The sequence below is a fragment of the Diospyros lotus genome, chromosome 5 (genome assembly GCF_014633365.1).
Source record: "Diospyros lotus cultivar Yz01 chromosome 5, ASM1463336v1, whole genome shotgun sequence".
In the NCBI taxonomy this organism is placed as follows: Eukaryota; Viridiplantae; Streptophyta; class Magnoliopsida; order Ericales; family Ebenaceae; genus Diospyros; species Diospyros lotus.
The window spans coordinates 37,476,596-37,496,950 of record NC_068342.1 but is presented as its reverse complement, the minus strand read 5'-3'; the positions used below and the strand labels follow the sequence as shown (position 1 = coordinate 37,496,950).

The window sequence follows — 20,355 nt, the reverse complement described above, 5'->3', positions numbered from 1 at the left end:
GTCTTTATTGTGATTTCATTTGTTTAAATTCTACATAGTAAATGAAGTAATAACTAATGCATTTGTTTATCTTACATATATATAACAAGTTATATAAGAGTTAGACTGCAGACATTTTTTAGTGCTTAACTCCTATATGTTTTAAGAGAGAGGATATCTGTCCAGTAAAAGTACAACTCTATCGCTATTTTGACATTGTTGACTGGCATCTTTTATTCCAATACTTGCGATAATTTGATATGGTGCAAGACATCTTTCTCACCAAAGATGGGGAGATGGGATTGAAGAACGAGGATAGATCAAGCAAACACCACTACAATTGGGAGCACCATCAATGCCAATTCGTACTCATGGTACAACTGTCATGCATATATAGTTTAAGGTCTCCCAAATCCATTCCATGTATTGCACTTTGGGTCATATATGGCATGGTATAGGGATATGACACAATGATTTTTATATCCCATTGTTAATCCTTGTTAGATGATATTTCAATGAGAGAATGGATCTAGGCATGCCATGCTACAAATACATTTTCACTTAATGTCTTTTTTTTTTTTTTTCTTTCATTCTTCCTAATTTCCTAATATATATATTTTTATTTATAGTATGGTATCATGCCTGCGTATCGGGGCGGAGCCACATGAGGTCTAGTGGGGGCAGTTGCCTCCATTGGGCTAGATTTTTTAAAATTTTTTTTTATAGTGATTTACTATTAAAAATAAATAAATAAATATATATTATATTTTACTACTATAAATAAAAAATAATTATTAAAGAAATTAAGTATATAATGGCCCAGTAATAACCATCACAACATTTTTTTATAATTTGCTCATAATTTTATTTTTTTTATAATTATGATGCAAATAAAACTAAGTATTAAAAGAAATTGTGAAACAAAGAAAACAAACATGGAGAAAACTTATATTGAAGAAAATAAACAAATTAACAAGGCAAATATTGGGTAAATTGATGTTATGCAACTTCCTATGGATCCCGGACTAAAAACTTATATTAATGTTAATTTTCAAGATCAAATTAGAAGAGTTTACTTGTAAAGAGGTCTGTGTCACTCTTGAAATCAAGATGATTCATTTTATTTTGATTCAATGAATTTGATGATTGGTTGAAATATAATATAAATAAAGATGTTGCATTTTTCTTATACTGTTATATTTTTAAAACAAATAGTGGAGAACAAAGAGATGGTAATTCTTTTATGAAAGAAGAGTTCAATAATTAAAAAAAAAAAAGACTTTAAATTCATGTTGGAGATGCTAATAGTGCACACAATTAAGTTTAAAACAACTGTAAAATCTTAATGAATGCTAATAGTGCACACAATTAAACTTGAAATAATTGTAAAATTTTAATGAATCAAGAGCAAAATATTGAGATAGTTTTCTTCAAGCAATTAGAACAAATATTGTGTGATTATCAAATTCGTTTAAATGCATCAATTGATTGTGTTAGGCTTTTTCTACGACAAAAACTAATTTTTTGTGATCATGACGAGTTTAAAGATTAAAATAATCAATGTAAATTTCTTGAACAATTGTAATCTTTAGTATAAAAAACTATAAAGAACAATTGTAAGAAAATATATATATTTCTTAATATTATTATTATTATTATTATATTATTTTTAAAATTATATTTTTTATATTTAAGTTCACCCAATGAACCAAAATCCTAACTCTACCCGTGCCTACATATGACCAACATCTTGTCTCATTGGATGCATTAGATAAATTAGATAGTCTAACATGTGAGGAGGCATGAGTTGGGTGTCGACACCTTTCTACAACTGTGAAAATAGATGTAGTTCACTTGATTTGCAAATGATATAGATCCAACCCCGCCGCAGCCACTAGTCACATCACATCCACAACCATAGTCACGGTCGCCTACTGCCCGTGGTGATGATGTCAATGTCAATATGGGTGGTGACAATTAGATAAATTAACAATCGGAGTTGATAGACCGTATACGAGATGGGCACATCACATGTCTTTGCCACTATCAACCCGAGCCACACTAGTTTTATTGACACTTTATAGTTGTATTCATCCACATGAGAAGATAAACATTACGGTTTCATCTATGTAACGTCCTCATATTAACACATCGCTAATGGATAATATCAAAATTGATAAAAGCAAAATCTAGTTGACTGCACAAAAAAGGAAAAGAACATGCATCAGGTAAATTGGGTTTATAGTTAGAATTTCTTTTGAGATCTTTATAAACATTTTGTTTTTTTGGATTATACATAAAATTCATGCTTTCTAGTTTTTTTTTTTTTGGAGCTTTACATTATAGATTTGCATTATGCTTCTGGTGAGTGCTTATTTGTCAATTACAAATTTTTTTTGAAGTGTTGTTATTTGTTAATTATTTGATTTATCAATTACAGATTATGTGGGGATACAGAATTGCATCCTACATTTAAGATAATACAAAAATGTTCTTCCTAAGAGTGTTTCTTTCAAACATTAAAAAATGTCTTTAGGTAAAGCACCAATAACACTACTAATCTTTTGATATATAACTTTCGGTCAATACTATTTAAGTACTTTTATTTAAAAATAATATTATTTTAGTAAAAAACCCTCTCTTGCGGATAACTTTTTATTTTTAGTTTCAGGCTTCTAATTTAATCAATCATTTTTTAATTATTAAATATTAAATAATATCAAGCTATAGTCACAACAATTTTTATACAAACTAAAAGATGTTTGCTTTTTTACTAGTTTTTTAAACATTATTTATTGTAATTAACTGCAAGTAACAATTGTGGATAATTATATTTCAACGATAAAAAATAAATAATATCAATAACTTTCATAATAGGACCATAAAATGAAAATATAATTATAATTCCATGCTAAGAAATCATAATTTTTTAAAATCTCTCTATTTAATTGTCTGGTTAGTATTAATGTGAAATTCTTGTTGTTGTATGAATAATTTTTTTTTCTTAAAAAAGCACTTTTTTGACAATTATTTTTTAATTGATAAAAAATAATTAAACTTTGACTTTTGTTTTATCTCAAATAGAAAAAATTTCAAATTTCTGGCTTTATTTCCTATTATAAAATTAAACATTTACTATCATACAGAACTGCATTTTAGTATTGGCCAAACAACAAAGAAAATATTAGAAACCACTTATATCAACCCATAGAACAATGAAATAAGCCATAGAAAAAATCATTTAAATCGTTTAATTAAGCATGTTAAAATAGGCATAAATAGGATGATGGCATCTGTTTAATGTTTTTTAAGAATAATGATTATCCATTAAAAATACCCAATACTCTTAAGGTTTAGGATAATTATAAAAAGTATTATTGAGTTTGAAAAAATATAAAGATTACACATAAAGTTCAATGTTATGTTATAATTTTTTCTTATCCATTTGTTTGTAGGGAACAAACGACGATGGCGACAAGGGTATTTGTTATGGTGACGATGACAATGAGACGAGATTTGTTCATAGTAATAGTGATGATAATGAAAGTAAGGGCACCAGTTCTTTTTATCTCTTTAATTTCTTCTTCTTCTTCCCTCCCCCCCCCCCCCTCTCTCTCTCTCTCTCTCTCTCTCTCTATATATATATATGTCTTTCTTTCTCCCTATTTGCATAGACCATCTACGTTCATCATCATCTCTCTTTATGATGAATTTGGGTACAAATAAGCTCAAAAACAATTTTCTCAAGAGAAAAGAAAAACACAGAACAGAACACTTCTCATGCATATATAAAAATACAAAAAGAACAGTTTAACAATACATATGCAGACTTCCCATGATCTAAGAAAATGTCTCTTTTTTCTGGCAAAACAAACACTATTCCAACCTTTCCAACCCATTCGGCCCGTAAATTCGCACAGTGAACTGCATATTCCCATTGTATACAAAGACCAGAAGCTCTCCGTTTTCCAAAGAGAGGTCCCTTGAGAACTCCTGCCAACCATCCACCAGAGCGAGTCCTTTGCAAGTTTGACATGTTTTCACATTCCAAGTTTTTCCTGACTTGGTCTTCAGAACTGCTGTGTCGGACCAGTCTGATAAATGCTTCTCAAAGTCTGGGGAGATTTGCTGCCAGATCAGAATAAAGCAGAAGACAGAATCTTAGCAATTAGAGGCTACAACACTATCATTTCAGCATTGTCTAAAAATATCGCCAATCCCTGAAGACAAAGCTAAAGATTCATGAAAGTAAAATGCAGATTTTAGATATCAAAAACACATGAAACAACATTACCAGCCTGTCAGTTTTGCAGTCAAGAATGACTTTGAGAAAGGATGGTAGATTTTTGTTTATTCCATCAACACCGCAAACTTTCTGCACTCTGGAAGAGCTACTAGCAGGATCTGAGTGAGGAGGAAACAAAAAGAAACAACATGCAAATCAGAAATCTTTTAATCTTGAACCATGTATATATATAAGGAGGAGGTTAAGGAGTTAAAATGACAACTAGGCATTAATAAGTCAGATTCCCTCGTACAATTACATCCTTCTTCAAAATGTAAGCATGCATTGCCATACTGAAATTTGCACCCCAGCTTATGAAGTTTAATAGAAGTATAGTTACATTTTACCTCTATTTTGGCATTAGCTCATCAAGTTAGAAAAGCAATTTTAGAGTATCACTTGCTTTTGATAACCCGTAGTATTCTATTGTCTAAGTCCAACCAGATCTAGGCTTCACTTCTATTACTTCTAATAAGGCCCCCTGAAAGTGAGAGCATATCTTAAAGCTTCGGTTAAATGGCATTTTTTAAAAATGCAATTCTGGATCACTTTAAAAGAAAATTGAAGAAATTCACAGAATTCTTGTATATTCAGCACATATTTAGAGTCATATTTAAGGTGAGTCTTGTTACTTTCATAAGAAAACTATCAATCTATCTTCTAAGGAAAACTATCAATCAATTACAGAAACAAAAACAATTAGGAAACTGACTAATTAGGTAGCTAATTTATACAGAAAAACAGCTGACTGTACATTCTATATTTACATTAGGAAATGTCATAATCTTTTGCATTCCTTGGTGAGCCAATTAGCCAAGTAAGTCTTCTATTTCCTTTATTCCAACACTCCCCCTAAAGCTGGTGAGTGAATATCCTTCATTCCCAGCTTGCCAGTAATCTCTTGAAACCTAGAAGTGGATAATCCTTTGGTTAGAACATCAATTAATTGGTTCTCTAATGTCATGTGAGAGATGGTAATGAGTCCACTGTCAATTTTCTCTTTGATGAAATGTCTGTCCACTTCTACATGCTTTATTCGATCATGCTGTACCGAATTGTGTGCTATACTGATTATTGATTTGTTATCATAGTATAGGTTCATCAATCCACTTTCAATCATCAAATCCTTTAGAATTATTTTGATCCACAAAAGCTCACAAACACCTAAAGCCATAGCACCAGTGTTCTAAAAATCAGCCTAGGCGGCCCCTGGCCGTTGCGATTTTGGCCTAATCGGTCCCCTTTGGCGCCGGCCCGGCTAATCGATGCCAAGCGGCGCCTAATCGGCCACGGCGGTCGCCTAGCTGCATGAGCTGCCTAGCCCCATGAACCGCCTCGACCGCTTACTCTCTCTGTTGCGGCACCTAAGAAGATTTAGGGTTTTTTCCCCTTACCTATTCTCTCTCTCATCTCATAGCCGCCTCTTGTGGACAGTGAACTCGCCATCACCGCCGTCGTCCTCTAGTTGCAGTCACCATCGATGTTGCCATCCCCGCTTGTAGAAGATCTACTCTCTCTCTCTCCGAGTCTCAACATTTGCTCTCGCTCTTTGTTGTGACGTTGCCATCGCCTCTTGTGGCCTAATCCCCTTTATATATGCACAATATTATATATATATAATATAATAATTCTATTAATATATAGATTTATATACATATAATCTCTCTATATATAATTTATTTATATATATATATATATATATGAATATGTATGTATGTATATGTGTATTTAGAATAATATAAATTTTATTTAAATAATTTTTTTATGTACCGCCTAGGCACTAGGACCCAGCTTGGCGCCTGACTAGTGCCTAGCAAGTTTTAGAACATTGCATAGCACGAAATTCTGCTTCTGCACTTGACCTGGCTACCACATTTTGCTTATTGCTCTTCCAAGTAACCAAATTTCCTCTTATGAAAGTGCAGTAGCCTATAGTTCTCCGGTCTATGAGAGATCCTATATAGTCAACATCAGTGTATCCATTTATTATCAAATTACTTCTTTTTTTTAACAAAAGTCCTTTTGCTGAAGTAGCTTTTAAGTACCTGAGAATTCTATGAACTGCTTGTAGATGCTCCTCCTTAGGATCATGCATGAATTGACTAACTACTCTCACAACATAAGCAATGTCAGGTCTAGTGTGTGAGATAAATCAATCTTCCTACTAACCTTTGGTAGTTCCCTTTATCAAATGATCATTCATTCCTTATTGTCTTGGTTCATTCTATGATTCAGATCAATAGGTGTATGCATTGGTTTGCATCCAAGGGTACCTGTTTCCTTAAGTAGGTCAAGAATATACTTTTGTTGGCATATAAATATCCATTGTCTTGAATATGCTACTTTAATTCCAAAGAAGTATTTCAGTTTCCCCAGCCCTTTCATTTCAAATTCTCGAGCCACTTCTATTTTCAGCCTTAGTTTTTCTTCTTCATCACTCCTAGTAACTATAATATCATCTACATATACCAATAAAACTGTAATCTTGTCCTTACTTGAGTGTTTCACAGATAAAGTGTGGTCACCATGACTTTGCTTATACCCAAATTGCAGCATAGCCTTAGTGAATCTCCTAAACCAAGCTCGTGGAGATTATTTTAGCTCATACAAGGCTTTCTTCAGTTTGCATACCTTGTCAAGACCATATTTTCCATCAAAACCCAGTGGTGGCTCCATGTACACCTCTTCTTTTAAGTCTCTATGAAGGAATGCACTTTTTACATCATACTGTTGAATTTCCTAGCCAAAATAAACTGCTAGAGATAATAGGATTCTCACTGTGTTCATTTTTACCACCGGTGCAAAGGTCCTCTTGGTAATCCACCCCATAGATTTGTGTGTAGCCTTTTGCAACTAGCCTTGCCTTGCACCATTCAATAGTCCCATTTGCCTTAAATTTAATAGTGTAAACCCATTTACAACCTGCTGCTTTTTTTTCCTTAGGATGCACCGTCATCTCCTGTGTTTCATTTTTCTCCAAAGCTCTCATTTCCTCCTCCACGGCATATGTCCAGTTCTTGTCCCTTAAAGCATCGTATACTGTTTTGGGTATTTGGATTGAGTTCAAAGTGGAGAGTAAGCTTTTGTGCTAGGAGGATAGTTTATGTGAGGAGATGAAATGGGTTATAGGATGTTGGGTACACTTTCGTGTCCCTTTCTCCAAGCAATAGGAAGATAGAGATCACAATTTGTGTTAGCATCACAAACAATAGTGTTGTCAGTTTCAGAATTGAACAAGTTCAAAGTGTTTGCATTACCTGGACTTAAAGTTGATTCTTGGACTTGCTTGAGCGGTTGTGAGGCTTGTACTTTTCTTGAATACTGCTTCAGTGCCTTTAAAGGGTTATGGATTTACACCTGTTCATGTACATTGGTAGTGTCATAGCAAGTTCAGGAACATTGGTAGTGTCATTGGCAGGAACGGGAACATTTGCAGTGTCATTGGCATGTGGTTCAATGTTATTGGCAGGTTCAAAGACATTCGCAGTGTCATTGGCAGCTTTAATGTTGTCAGTGTCAGCTGCTGCAATATCCTTTGGGGTAGTGATATCTGCCATTTCTGTAACTTGGTTAATTGTTTCTGGAATGATCACACCAAGAAAGGGTTGAGATGATCATGGTTTATCAGGAAGGTTTGCATTTAGTTCAAGGAAAGGGATGGAACCTGAGTACACATCTTCGTTTCTGGACCGTTCCCCTTGAAGATGGGCATGAGGAGTTTTATAAAAAGGTTGGGATTCATGAAATGTGACATCAAGAGAGAGATAAGTGCGTCCACTAGAAGGATCATAACATTTGTAACCCTTTTTGGTAGAAGAATACCAACAAAGACGCACTTCTTTGCTCGAGGATCCAATTTAGATTTGTGAGTTTTGTGAATATGCAAGAAAGCAACACAACCAAACGCTTTTGGGGACATATCTTTGGTAGACACAATGTTTGGAAAATGGTTGGACAGAGTATGTATAGGACTATGATTGGCTAGGACTTTAGAAAGAAGACGATTTATGAGATAAGTAACAAACCACCTAACTCCATGAATATCATAGATCTTTGCAGGCCCCCAAATATTAGAATGTATCAAAGTAAAAGGCTGACTGCATTTCATTGAATTGATAGGGAAGGAAGTATGACAGTATTTAGCAAATTGACACACTTCACATTAAAAATCTGACATAACTAGACCTTTAAACAATAATGGAAACATATGTTTTAAGGGAAGGAAAGGTGGATGACCAAGACGAAGATGATGTGCCTAGATCATTTGTTTATTAGATGTGGCTAGAAGGGCTTGGGAGAAAGGAGACTGGTTTCCCTTTATTTGACCATTGTCAAGATCCTCAGGGTAGTACAACCCATTACGCTTTCTAGCAAATCCAATCATCTTTCTTGAGACTTGATCTTAAAGCACACAATGAGAGTCAAAGAATGTTAGTTTGCAATGAAGTTCTTTAGTAATTTTTTGGACAGAGATAAGATTAGTTGAAAGGTGAGGGATATAAAGGACATTTGTAAGAGATATGGAAGGGGTAAGATGTAAACTTCCTTGTCCAGCAATGTCAGTGGAAGAGCCATCAACTATAGTAATTTTTTGGTTTCCTTGGGTTGGTTTATATGAATCAAAGAGAGATATTATAAGTCATATGATCAATAGCTCTGGAATCCACAACTCATCTACCCATTTTAGTATGTGATGCTTTAAAAGAATCAGTCATAAGACACATACAACTTTTGGCAAGAGAACAAGAACCTATAGATTTATCAAGAGATTCAAGGAGGCGTCTCAATCTTTCTATATCTTCTTTGTTGAATTCTGTAGACGACTCCTTGTTTGGCTGTGCAGTGTCAATTAGTGACTGCTCTTTGCTGGCCACATTAGCTTGGCTGCTTCCTTGGCCCTTGAATCCTCCTGTTTGTGCCAAAACTTAGGCCTTTCCATGTAGTTTAAAGCAGTTTTCATGAGTGTGGCGAGGTTTGTTGTAGTAGGTGTACCATAGTCCATCTTTGCTGGATTGTTTTCTTGATTCTGCTGGCCTCCAATTAGTGTTTCCTTTATTCACTCCTTCACCTGGTCGACAATTGACCATTGGTGCAGCCTCTTCTTGTATACGAGGTTCCAGCATAACACCTCGTCAACTCTCTTCAACATGAACAATTGAGAAATATTCATGAAGAGTTGGTATAGGAACCTTACCAAGAATTTGAACTCTGATCTGATCATACACAGAATTCAATCCTGCAAGAAATTCAAATACTCAAGTCATTTTCTAGCAGCTCTTGAACCACTTGAATATCATGGCTACATTCCAGTTTCAGATCTTGGTTGTGGTCTATTTCAAGCCAAAATCCAATCATCTGATTGTAATATTCAGTGACAGAAATGTCCCTTTGTTTGGTAGAACTTACTTGATTTTTTAGCTCGTAGATCAATGTTGCATCTTTCTTCTTGGAGTAAGTCTGCTGCAGATTCACTCATATTTCCTTTGTAGTGGTAAGGAACATCAAATTTTTACTAATCTCTGGTTTCATGGAATTCCATAACCAGGACATAATCATTGAATCTTCTTCATCCCATGCCTTGAATCCTTGATCTGTTTCTTTTGGACTGGGGTTGGTAAGATGGCCTCTCTTTCCTCTTCCTTTGAGAAAAGTCCGAACTACTTGACTCCACTGTAGGTAGTTAGTTCCATCAAGCCAGTATAGAGGATTTATGTTCTGGAAATCACTTCCAGTTCCTACTGCAGTGATAGTCGTAGGTGCAACCAATATCTCACCCATAGCAGTTGAGATAGAATCTTGAGAAGTAGTTAACATATTGTGATGAAAAGAATGTACAATGATTAGGAAAGGCTATGATGAAGGCAGAATAGCAAGTATGTAATGGTGGGAATGAAGGCCAAAGAATGGCAATGAAGGCCAGAGAGACAAAGAAGACTGGAAACGAGAAAAGCAATGAAGGCTGGAAAAGATGGCTCTGATACCATGAAATTCACAGAATTCTTGTATATTCAGCATATATTTACAGTCATCTTTAAGGTGAATCTTGTCACCTTCATAAGGAAACTATCAATCTATCTTCTAAGGAAACTATTAATCTATCCTCTAAGGAAACTAACTATTACAAAAAAAATAAGCAATTAGGAAACTAACTAAATAGGTAGCTAATTTATAAAGAAAAACAGCTGACTGTACATTCTATATCTACATTAGGAAACACAATTTTCTGCATTCCTTGGTGAGGCAATTAGCCAATTAGCCGAGTAAGTCTTCTATTTCCTTTATTCCAACAAAAATGATCATCTTCTTTTCCCCACAATAAGTCCTAGATCCATATACAAAACTAGAAACCATGACATTTGGCAAACTGCAATTGGGGAATCAGGTAAGTACCATCACCGGAAGACATTTGAATCAAACATTTCTCTCAGACCACAAATTCGCACTTAAAATACCAAGCTCCAGGGGACGTTAATCTAATTCTGGAAATCAAGATAACTTAAAATTGCAATGAAATCAAACAATATTCAATTTATTAGTTAAACAAAGACCCACAAACTTAGAGCTGGTTTGGTTGCACCTTTGTTTTCAGTTTTTTTTTTTTTTTCTTTTGTCGTTTTCAAAATTTTAAAAACAAAAACAAAAATGACTGTTTGTTTTCAAAAGTTTGAACACATCTAAAATCGTGTGTTCACTTTCAGTTATTGTTTGCACTTTTTGTTCATCTCCTTCATTGTCTGCCAGGGAGTCATCAACCACACTCACATCGCCAGCCATTCATTTCAATGTCTGCTCACTCACTGGTGACTCCTATGGAAGTTGTTGGCAAGTGAGGAGATGCCAGTGAGAGAGGCTTTGAAGATCTGGGAGTCGCAAGATTCCTGATCTCCCATTGACTTCCATGGAGTCTCGCTGACAAGCACCGAGTTGCCGGCAGTCAGGGAGAAACACCAGAGGAGTCACCAGCAACCTCCGGCTTCTCCAGTCTTAAGGGACAGTAAGGATCGAAAAGAACATAAAAAATGAAATACAAATTTGAAAATGAACACAAAGTTATCAAACATGTTATAGGTTTTCATTTTTTTAAAATGAAAATGAAAACTGAACACAAAAAAATTGAAAATGAAAACTAACAACTGAAAACAAAAGGCAGAAAGTACGGGCCTTTAGTTGTACAAGAAAAAGCAAACCTTTCTGAGATGCAAAAAACATAAATAAATTACCTTAATCAAATTGAAAGGACCCATCAATTGTATAGATCCACAACCCAAAAAATACACAAAAGCTGAAGCACTCTCCAGATAAGGGAATACCCAGAATCACACATCAATTGCACATCAAAGAATAAACACAAAGATCTCTTGGGTAATTACCAGAGCTTTTGGGGCCTCTAAGTTCCTCCACACATCCTTCTCGACTGCTTAAGCCAATTTGTGAATTTTGGGACAACCTGTAGCTTGACATTGCTAAGTCACAAAGAAAGGGTAGTAGTAACAGAGGAAGAAAGGTCTAGATCTATATGCAGCTCCCAACCCTATCTGTGCATATATAGCAGCGGGAAGAACGATCTAGAATTCTGCTCCTAATTGGAAATGACAGCTCAACAATAACAGCGAGGGTGTTTTTGGAACTTGGAAGGAAAAGAGGAAAGTAAGAAAATAGGAAGTGTTACAATCCTAGAATAACTTTTAGAATAAATCCTGATTTTATGGGATTAGATTTAGGTCAAATTTCTGTTTTATATTTCGTATTTTCTATTCTATGTTTGGTAGTTTCCTATTTGTGTATTCCTAGAATAAAGGGATCTTAATGACCCTTATTTCTATATATTGTAACACCTATTGATGGAACAAGATTATGGGAGAATTCTTCTACAAAAGCTATTGTTTCACAGTATCAGAGCCAGCACGGGCACTGGCCTGAATTCTTTTCCCCATTCTTTTTCAAACCAAGATGGTTCATTATGGCAACCAATGATCAGACTTCTTCTACAGAAAAATCATCCTCAGCCCCTGCTGTTTCCAACCCTTCACCCACTACCCTACCCGCCTTATCTTCCACTGGCACCATTCCCTTAAAATTACACAGCATAAACTTAATGGAACTAACTTTAGAGAATGGTTCCAATCTGCTTTGCTTGTAATGAAAGGGAAGGGCAAGGTGGGTTACCTCAACGGTGCCCTGCCAATGCCTTTGAAACTGCTGACAACTATGCACTTTGGGAGGCAGAAAACTCAATTGTAATTGCACAGCTCGTTAACTCTACAGAGCTCAAGATTGGATGGATTATCTTTTTTACAAAACCATAAAAGAGATCAGGGATGCAGTTCAGGAAATCTATTCGGACTTGGAAAACACTGATTAGTGTTTTGAACTTTGTTCCTCTTTTCAAACAACTACACAAGGAGTTATGACTGTTAGAGAGTATCCGTGAAGTTTTTGTAGAAGTCCGACACGAGGAAAGTCGTTGCTGGGTAATGCTCCACACCTCCTTGAACCTGTCCACTGAACTTGGATCCCAAAACTCTGCTTTCGCAGCCAACAAGAGTGATCCTTCCAAGAACCAGAAATCTGGGAATAAACTATGGTGCGGCCACTACAACAAGCCCTATCACACAAGAGATACTTGCTGGAAGATTCATGACAAACCAGCCAACAGGAAGCCACAGAGCCAATGGAAACAAAAAAAGGAAGCCTATGCTGCTGACGCAGCACTTGACTTTGAGAAACTGAGTTCAGCAGCTCCTTTAACTATGGACCAAATGGAGATGTTGCAGACTATCTTGAACCAGTCCAAACTTTCAAAAGAATCAGATCCTTCTCCACCTGCTGCAGTGGCATCCGTTGTGCATAGAGGTACTCTTCACACTTCTTGTTTATCCCATACCATCTCGAGCGTCTGTTGGATTATCGATGCCGGCGCATCCAACCATATGACCGGTTCCTCCACTGTTTTTTCTACATACCAAAAATGTACTGATGACATTAGAATTTCAGTTGCTGATGGAAAGGTATCTAAGGTGGCAAGCCGAGGAACCATCAATCTTCTTGGTCTAAAATTACTCCCTTCATGTCCCAAACCTCCAATGCAACCTCCTTTCTATTAGTAAGTTGACTAGAGACCTTAATTGTGCCATAATTTTTTACTCTTCCCATTGTGTTTTCCAGGACTTGACTTCAGGGCAGATGATTAGCATTGGCCAGTCTTTACTATTTTACAAACATGGATTCTCCTTCAACTACTCAGCCCCTTCACCATTTCTCTTTGTCTACCGCTTCTAATTATGAGGTTATGCTTTGGCATCAACATCTTGACCACCCTAGTTTTAAGTATCTTAAAGCATTGTATCCAAACTTATTCATCAATAAAAACCTTGCTTCTGTTCAATGTGAGCACTGAACAAAGCTGAGCCCATCATCCTTCTCACCAATAAAAATCTTCCAAGCCCTTTCATCTAGTTCATAGTGACATTAGGGGACCAGCCCGTTCCTCCAACCTCATGAGTACTTGCTGGTTCATCACCTTTATAGATGATCACACTCGGCTTTGTTGGGTTTATCTAATGAGAGAAAAATTTGAGGCTTGCTCCATCTTTAAACAGTTTCACAGACTAGTCACGAATATTTTTCAATCCCCTGTTCACATTCATAGAACTGATAATGCTAGTGAATATTTTGCTCACAAACTAAACCAATCCTTGATCATGGTATCTTTCACCAAAGCTCATGTCCCCAAGCAGAAAAACCGTTATCTTCTTGAGGTCACATGGTCACTAATATTTGCTCACAATGTTCCAAACTCTTATTAGGGTGAAGCCATCTTAACCACTGCATATCTCATAAACTGATTACCCTCTACATCACTCCAATTCCACACCCCATTGAGTTGCTTACTGGAAGTGTTCCCCACTGTCCGACTCCTTAACTCTCTCACACCCAAAGTGTTTAGCTGTATTGTCCTTGCTCACAATCAGCAACCTAATCGTGGAAAACTTGATCTGAAAGCATACAAATGCATTTTTGTTGGCTACTCTCCCATTCAAAAAGGTTATAAGTGCTACTCCCCTTCCACCAAAAAATTCTCTCTTGTGATGTCTCCTTCTTTGAAAATCTTCCCTTCCTCCCCAATGATTCTCTTCAGGGGGAGACATCTCATGAAGACAATCATTGGGATCCATCCATTTCTCTTCCTATCTCCGTTACAGCTAGTCCAACTCCTTTACAGAGACTTGAACCACTCTCTGCAGTCCCTAACTCTTCCCTCAAACCCTCTTCCATTGCCCAAACCCAGCCTATTCAAGTAACCAATCAAGGGGGAGAACCTAATGTTGCACAACCACTTCTCAAGGTGTACTCAAGAAATTCCTCCATTTCACTACTTGCCTCACAAGTGCGTCTACCAGTTTTTTTTTCTCATATATCCAAACAATTTAATTGTGTCTCCCACATATTAGCATTAATAAGCACCACCCCAATCTTGTTATCTATAATGTTGTTTCTTATTTTATTTTTCCTTGTATGTTTGCGCATCTATTGTAACATCCTCATTTCCACATATTTTATAAATATTGGTACTTAACCACCTAAAATTCAAGCCACATAGCTGTAAAGCCCATATTATATTTTACGTTGGGTGTCGCAACATGTCCAGATTATGACCTTACAAATTTGAGTAAGGGCTCATGGAGCCTTACTGTTGCTGCCTATGCCCATATCTCTCTCCTGAATGGCCTGGCGATTTCCTCTCTGTGTCACACACAATATTTATATCACCATCTATCTAACTCTCCCTGGTCTCATTACTTTGTCAATTTGTTGCAATCTTGAGAAAAACCTCGCTCTCAAACGAAGCTTTGTAGGTAATGACAAGCTATTTGTGCTTGTTGGTGTTGTGGTTGCTCATTTCTAGCCTTTTGTTGGCTGTTACAAGTATGTATGTTTAGGGTTTAAGGTGTTTGGGGCTTTTGATTTTGGGTTTCTCTCTCAATTCTGGTTGTTTATTTTGGTGAAATTTTATGGTCTGTGGGACACCTGACTGTTCTCCTATCTCAAACTTCTTTGATAAAAAAAAAAAATAATAATAATAATAGTAATAACACCTTGCAAGAAACCCTTATTCATAACTGCACCTTAAAGTTTCAAACCTGTATCCTCGGTACAGTCCTGTTCCACCCTCCTCCGTCCCTCACACACACACATACTGTTTTTTCTCATGGCTACTCTTGAGAACATGGGGGTCTCTGCATTCATCAACATGCTTAGTGCCTTTGCTTTCTTGCTAACCTTGCTCCTCTCAAGATTTAGCCCATCAATGGCAGAGTCTACTTTCACAAGTAGTACATTAATAGGGCCAGAACCAGTCCCAAGCACTTCAAGAATTTTGTTAATCTAAATTTCAAGACTTACCTTACTTTCCTCACTGGATTCCACAAGCAGTGAAGATGAGCAATCTAGGACACACTGTCATTTTCAAGAGAATATGCATTTGGGCTTAATAGGCCAATTACTAATGTCCCACTTTTAGCTCTGATTCTAGTCAATGTATCTGGCAAAGTATTCGATTAGTGGTTAGCTACATGGACACTGACAAGCTTCCAATATCAAACTTTCATCCTAAATCCTTTAGGTTCTTAGTCCACTTACCAACGGAATACTTGTTCGCATTCTGGAAGCATTTTTATGCTCTGAAAAGAATATAATAAAGTTGCTTCAATGAGGTCAACCTTTTCAGCTTCACAGCACAGATGTGCAAAACATATCACAGTACTGGTCAGAAATGTGTTAGCAGTTTCTGGACAGTCAATATCTGGCAGTGTGCACAACTTCTTCAAAGAAAATCATCCTCATCACTCTCTCACCATGCGATCCAGGCACGTTCTAGGTGAGGCCCAACTAATTACTAGATTCCCAGTGGCACTGTTAGTTAATAGTTTGTGTTATGATGACTTTTGTTCTTGCAACACCAGTTTTCATTTATTTAGTATTTGTACATTTAGCTTATAAAATCTTTTGAAATTTAATATTTAAAAAGCAATAAAATGAGACATGAGCATTCTGTTATCTCTCATGAACATTTTTTGCCGTGCAGGTCTAAGGCACATTATTATTGTATCAGCATCTAATGATTGATTTAGTTACATGGCTATAATTGAATTATGTTGTGTGCATTGATCCTTATTTATTAGTGTAGTAAAGAGTGGATTACCTTATCTCATGTCACTGGGAGTAGCCTGTAGAATTCTATATGCTAACATGTGATGTTAGCCATTAGTGCACTAGATTCCACCCTAGTTAGCAGGGGCATTGCTAACCCCGTGTAGCATCCATGGCCCAGTTATTTACATGGCTTGGTTTTTTCTGTTTTACTGCATGTCAATTCTGTTTGGATTATTGTTCTAATTGTTTTACCCCCATTCTGTGCAACTTATTTTTATTGCATGTCTTACAAACTATCCACCCTCATCCCAGATCTCTAATGTTATTGAATAACATTTGCATTAACTATTTTCTGTGATTCATGTACCTGCTCATTTCACTAGATCATAATGCATGTTATTATCTCACTAAGTCTTTAGACTTGCTCCATGTCATTTCAGATTTGTAGGATCATTATCCATTGCAGTGATCGTAATGGGATGCGCCACTTGATTTATGGTGATATTTGATAATCACACTCCTAGATATAGTCACCAACACATTGACATAGGACACATGATTGTTCTGATATTGATGTTCATTTATTTATTCAGGGATGATTGTAACAGTGGTGGATCTAGGACCCAGGTTCAGTGGGGGCAAAATCTTTGAGAAACTTTTCCTTTTTTGTGGGAAATTATAATTGCGAAGTCAACAAGTCCCTTTTCCAAAGTATGCTCCATTTTTGTGGTGGTGGACCGATTTTCTAAATCAGCACTTTGTTCCATGTTCAAAGACTTTGGATCCCACACACATTGCTGATTCTTTTTTTTTTTTTTTTTTCCTTTTTTCCAATGAAGTGGTGAAGCTTCATGGAATTCCTAGTTCAATTGTTAGTGATAGGGATGTTAAATTCATGAGCCACTTTTGGAGGACATTATCGAGGAAGGCCTTGTAGGAAATTATGCTGAAAATTGGAGATTTGCAGCTCCACAAACTGAGTTTTCCTATAACAATTCAATGAACATAACTATAATGAAGACTCCTTTTGAAAAAGTCTATGGCCTTAGAACATAAAATATCCTTATTTTGCTGCCTTTACCACAAGAGGGAAAGGTGAGTGATGATGCAGAGGCACTTGCTGAACAGATTCAGCATGTCCATGAGGAGGTGAGGGCAACCTTAAAGGCCAACAAAGATTCATAAGCCAGTGCAGCAACCTTACATCGCCACTCCAACGACTTTGAGGAGGGAGATAAGGTTCTTGTACATTTGAGGTGAGAAAGGTTTCCTAAGGTTACTTACCTCATATTGAAGTCCAATAAGTTGGACCACCAAGATTCTTAAGAAAATTAGCTCAAATGCCCATGAGATTGAGCTGCCACCAGAATTACAGTTAAACAGTAGCCAAGAGTGCGACCAGATATTATTGAAGAAGTTTTGACTGTTAGAGAAGCTATCTCTACAAGAAGAAATCAGTATTGATGATTTTTTTTTGTGAAATGGTTGGGCAAACCAGCAAGTGAAAGCACTTGGATTGCAAAGGATCTAATCAAAGTTGAGTTCCTCACCACCTAGGGAGATTGATGCAGGAGCATATTCTTGATTTAATTCTTAACTGTTTAGCTTGTGTTTAGTATTTATGTTATTAAATTTTAATTAGTATTTACATTATTAGCTTAATAAGTAGTCATGTGATTAGCACATGACTTTCAATATATTATTAGGAGGATTCATTTATGATCAAAGGCTAGGATGTATTATTGTTGTAACCCTAGTATAAATAGTCTTTTGAGACATCTGTAAGCAGCCATTTTTACTCCAATTCAACTTTTGAGGTTCTCTTAAACCCTAATGTTTAGATCATTCTTCCAGCTTTGATTTTTCTCTGTTCTAGCCCTAATTTTATTCTTTTTTTGCTGATCTTTTATCTGTCACTGCATCACTGTTGAGCCACTTCTCTCTCTTTCCTACATCCAAAAAGGCCCCATACAATTTTGAAATTTCACTACCATTTAATTTGGATTGAAATTTCACTACCATTTAATTTGGATTGAAATTTCACTACCATACTGAAATTCGAGTTCCCTGTATATGTGAAGACTAATGTCATAACCCCAAGGATATAATAGTAATTTAGCAGTAGTTATTTCATTATTTTAGTTGTATTTTATGTTTTACTTTGTAACATAATTACTTACTAAGGAGAAGTAGCTATATAAAGCTACTAGAACTGTAAAGAAATCATTATGTGAAATATATCAAATTCAAACTTCTGATTCTCTCTCTCCAAGTTCTCTCCCTCTTGGATCTGACTGCCCTTCCCTCCCTCAGCTTCTCTTCTCTCTCTCCTTCCGAGTTCTTTCTCTCTCGCCTCCTCTGATTTCTCTATTCTTCCCTCTCAATTCTGTCTGTTATCTTTCTTTTTCTGTTCTAACTTCCTCAATTTCTTCCAATTTCCATTCTAAACCCTAGGTTCATGACAACTAAGAGGCATCCCACACCAATCCATTGATGTTGAACAAATTCATGACATAAACAGAACTTGGCCGTCCATTTTCTTCCACCCCACTTGCCAAGCACAGCCACCAGGAGCAGTAAGAGTGCACCGGCAGGAAGTTCGTTCCCAAGTTTCTTGACAAAATAGCCTTCCTTTGTGTCAACCAAAATCAACAGAAATTCCCTCTGTTTCAAGGGAAGATTGGACCAAGGAAGGATCCCAAAATGCAGAATTGTTCATCAAATTTCAGTGATTATGATGGCAACACAGTCTTTCAGTGTTTCAAGGGAAGATTGGACCAAGGAAGGATCCCAAAATGCAGAATTGTTGATCAAATTTCAGTGATTATGATGGCAACACAGCTTTTCAGTGTTTCCAACAACCAAATGCCGACAGAAAATTAACAAGAAGGGCTCCAATATGTATAAAAAATTTTTGGAGACAATGATGTATGAATGAATTTTCATAAATACACAAACAGACTTATCATCAAGGGACAAAAACTTCATTCCTAGCTAAGGATTGTGTGTTTCTATTCTTGAAACCACAAGAGCATCAGAAAGTACAACATCGCGAAGTTCTTGTTTTGGCTTCCACTCTTTCTCTCACAAATGAAATAGGACGAGAAAATAGACTAATTTTTCTTCTTCACTTTGTTTGTTCATTTCATTTCTACTCTGAACCAAAAGCAAGAGAAGACTCAAAAAATAAGGTGCCTTTTTTCCTGGATTTTCCGGAACCAACCATGACATGCAGGCATACAATCTGAAAGGGAAAGCGAGAGACAGAGAAAGATGGCCAGAGAAGCAGAATTACCAGTTCCTTGTCTTGAATGATGGAAGACGCGATCATTGTGCTCTGTAGAAGTTGGGAGACTTGCTGGCGGGAGAAGTAGGCCGCCGCCAACCGTAACGGGCTACTTCCCCTTCCTCTCCCATTTCCTCAGCCGCCGGCAACTCCAGATTTCAGTCACGGGTCGCCTCCGTCTATCCCATCTCCACACACACAATGATTTTAAAGCATAATTATCATCCTTTAATGCTCATGAATTTACATATCTCCTTGAAAATGAAATGATATTACTTCGGTCATTCCCATGGATTTTCTACCGATCACACATTATTAGTGTTTAGACTGTAGAGAGCTAATATTGCCCCTTCCAAATTGGAATTAGAAAGAGTTATAATTGTTTTAGGTTGATTATATTTACTTAGACTAGTTAAGTGAATTTAGTCAAAATAGGAATATATGCGACACTTTACTTCATATTTTGTGTGGATGTTTCCGGTTTAAGGGTCATAAATTTGTCTCATGAGAACTAGTGGTCCTATTAGGTGTACATATTTTTTTTTTTTCAATTTTTTGTTGCATTCAATTAATTTTATGGGATTTATTCGTGATTTTATATAATCTACGATAGAGATTAGTAATTAAACTTTTTAATTACTAAAATTGGTCA

General features: G+C 36.2%; 1 protein-coding gene and 1 long non-coding RNA gene across 2 annotated transcripts; both read right to left on the bottom strand.

The window, feature by feature from the left end:
- Nucleotides 1-3,698: 3,698 nt before the first annotated feature.
- On the bottom strand, nt 3,699-7,615 carry LOC127802874 (B3 domain-containing protein LOC_Os12g40080-like; the record flags this gene model as incomplete). Its single annotated transcript, XM_052338949.1, has 3 exons — nt 3,699-4,107; nt 4,274-4,383; nt 7,522-7,615. Coding segments are annotated over 3 exons (456 nt in total), but the record flags the coding sequence as incomplete, so codon positions are not given.
- A 12-nt stretch (nt 7,616-7,627) lies between these two features.
- Nucleotides 7,628-20,023, bottom strand: LOC127802875 (uncharacterized). The gene is made up of 3 exons (XR_008023354.1): nt 19,713-20,023; nt 9,671-10,059; nt 7,628-9,500 (listed from the first exon to the last, which is right to left on the bottom strand). It is a non-coding gene; the product is annotated as an uncharacterized LOC127802875 (long non-coding RNA).
- Between the last annotated feature and the right edge of the window lie 332 nt (nt 20,024-20,355).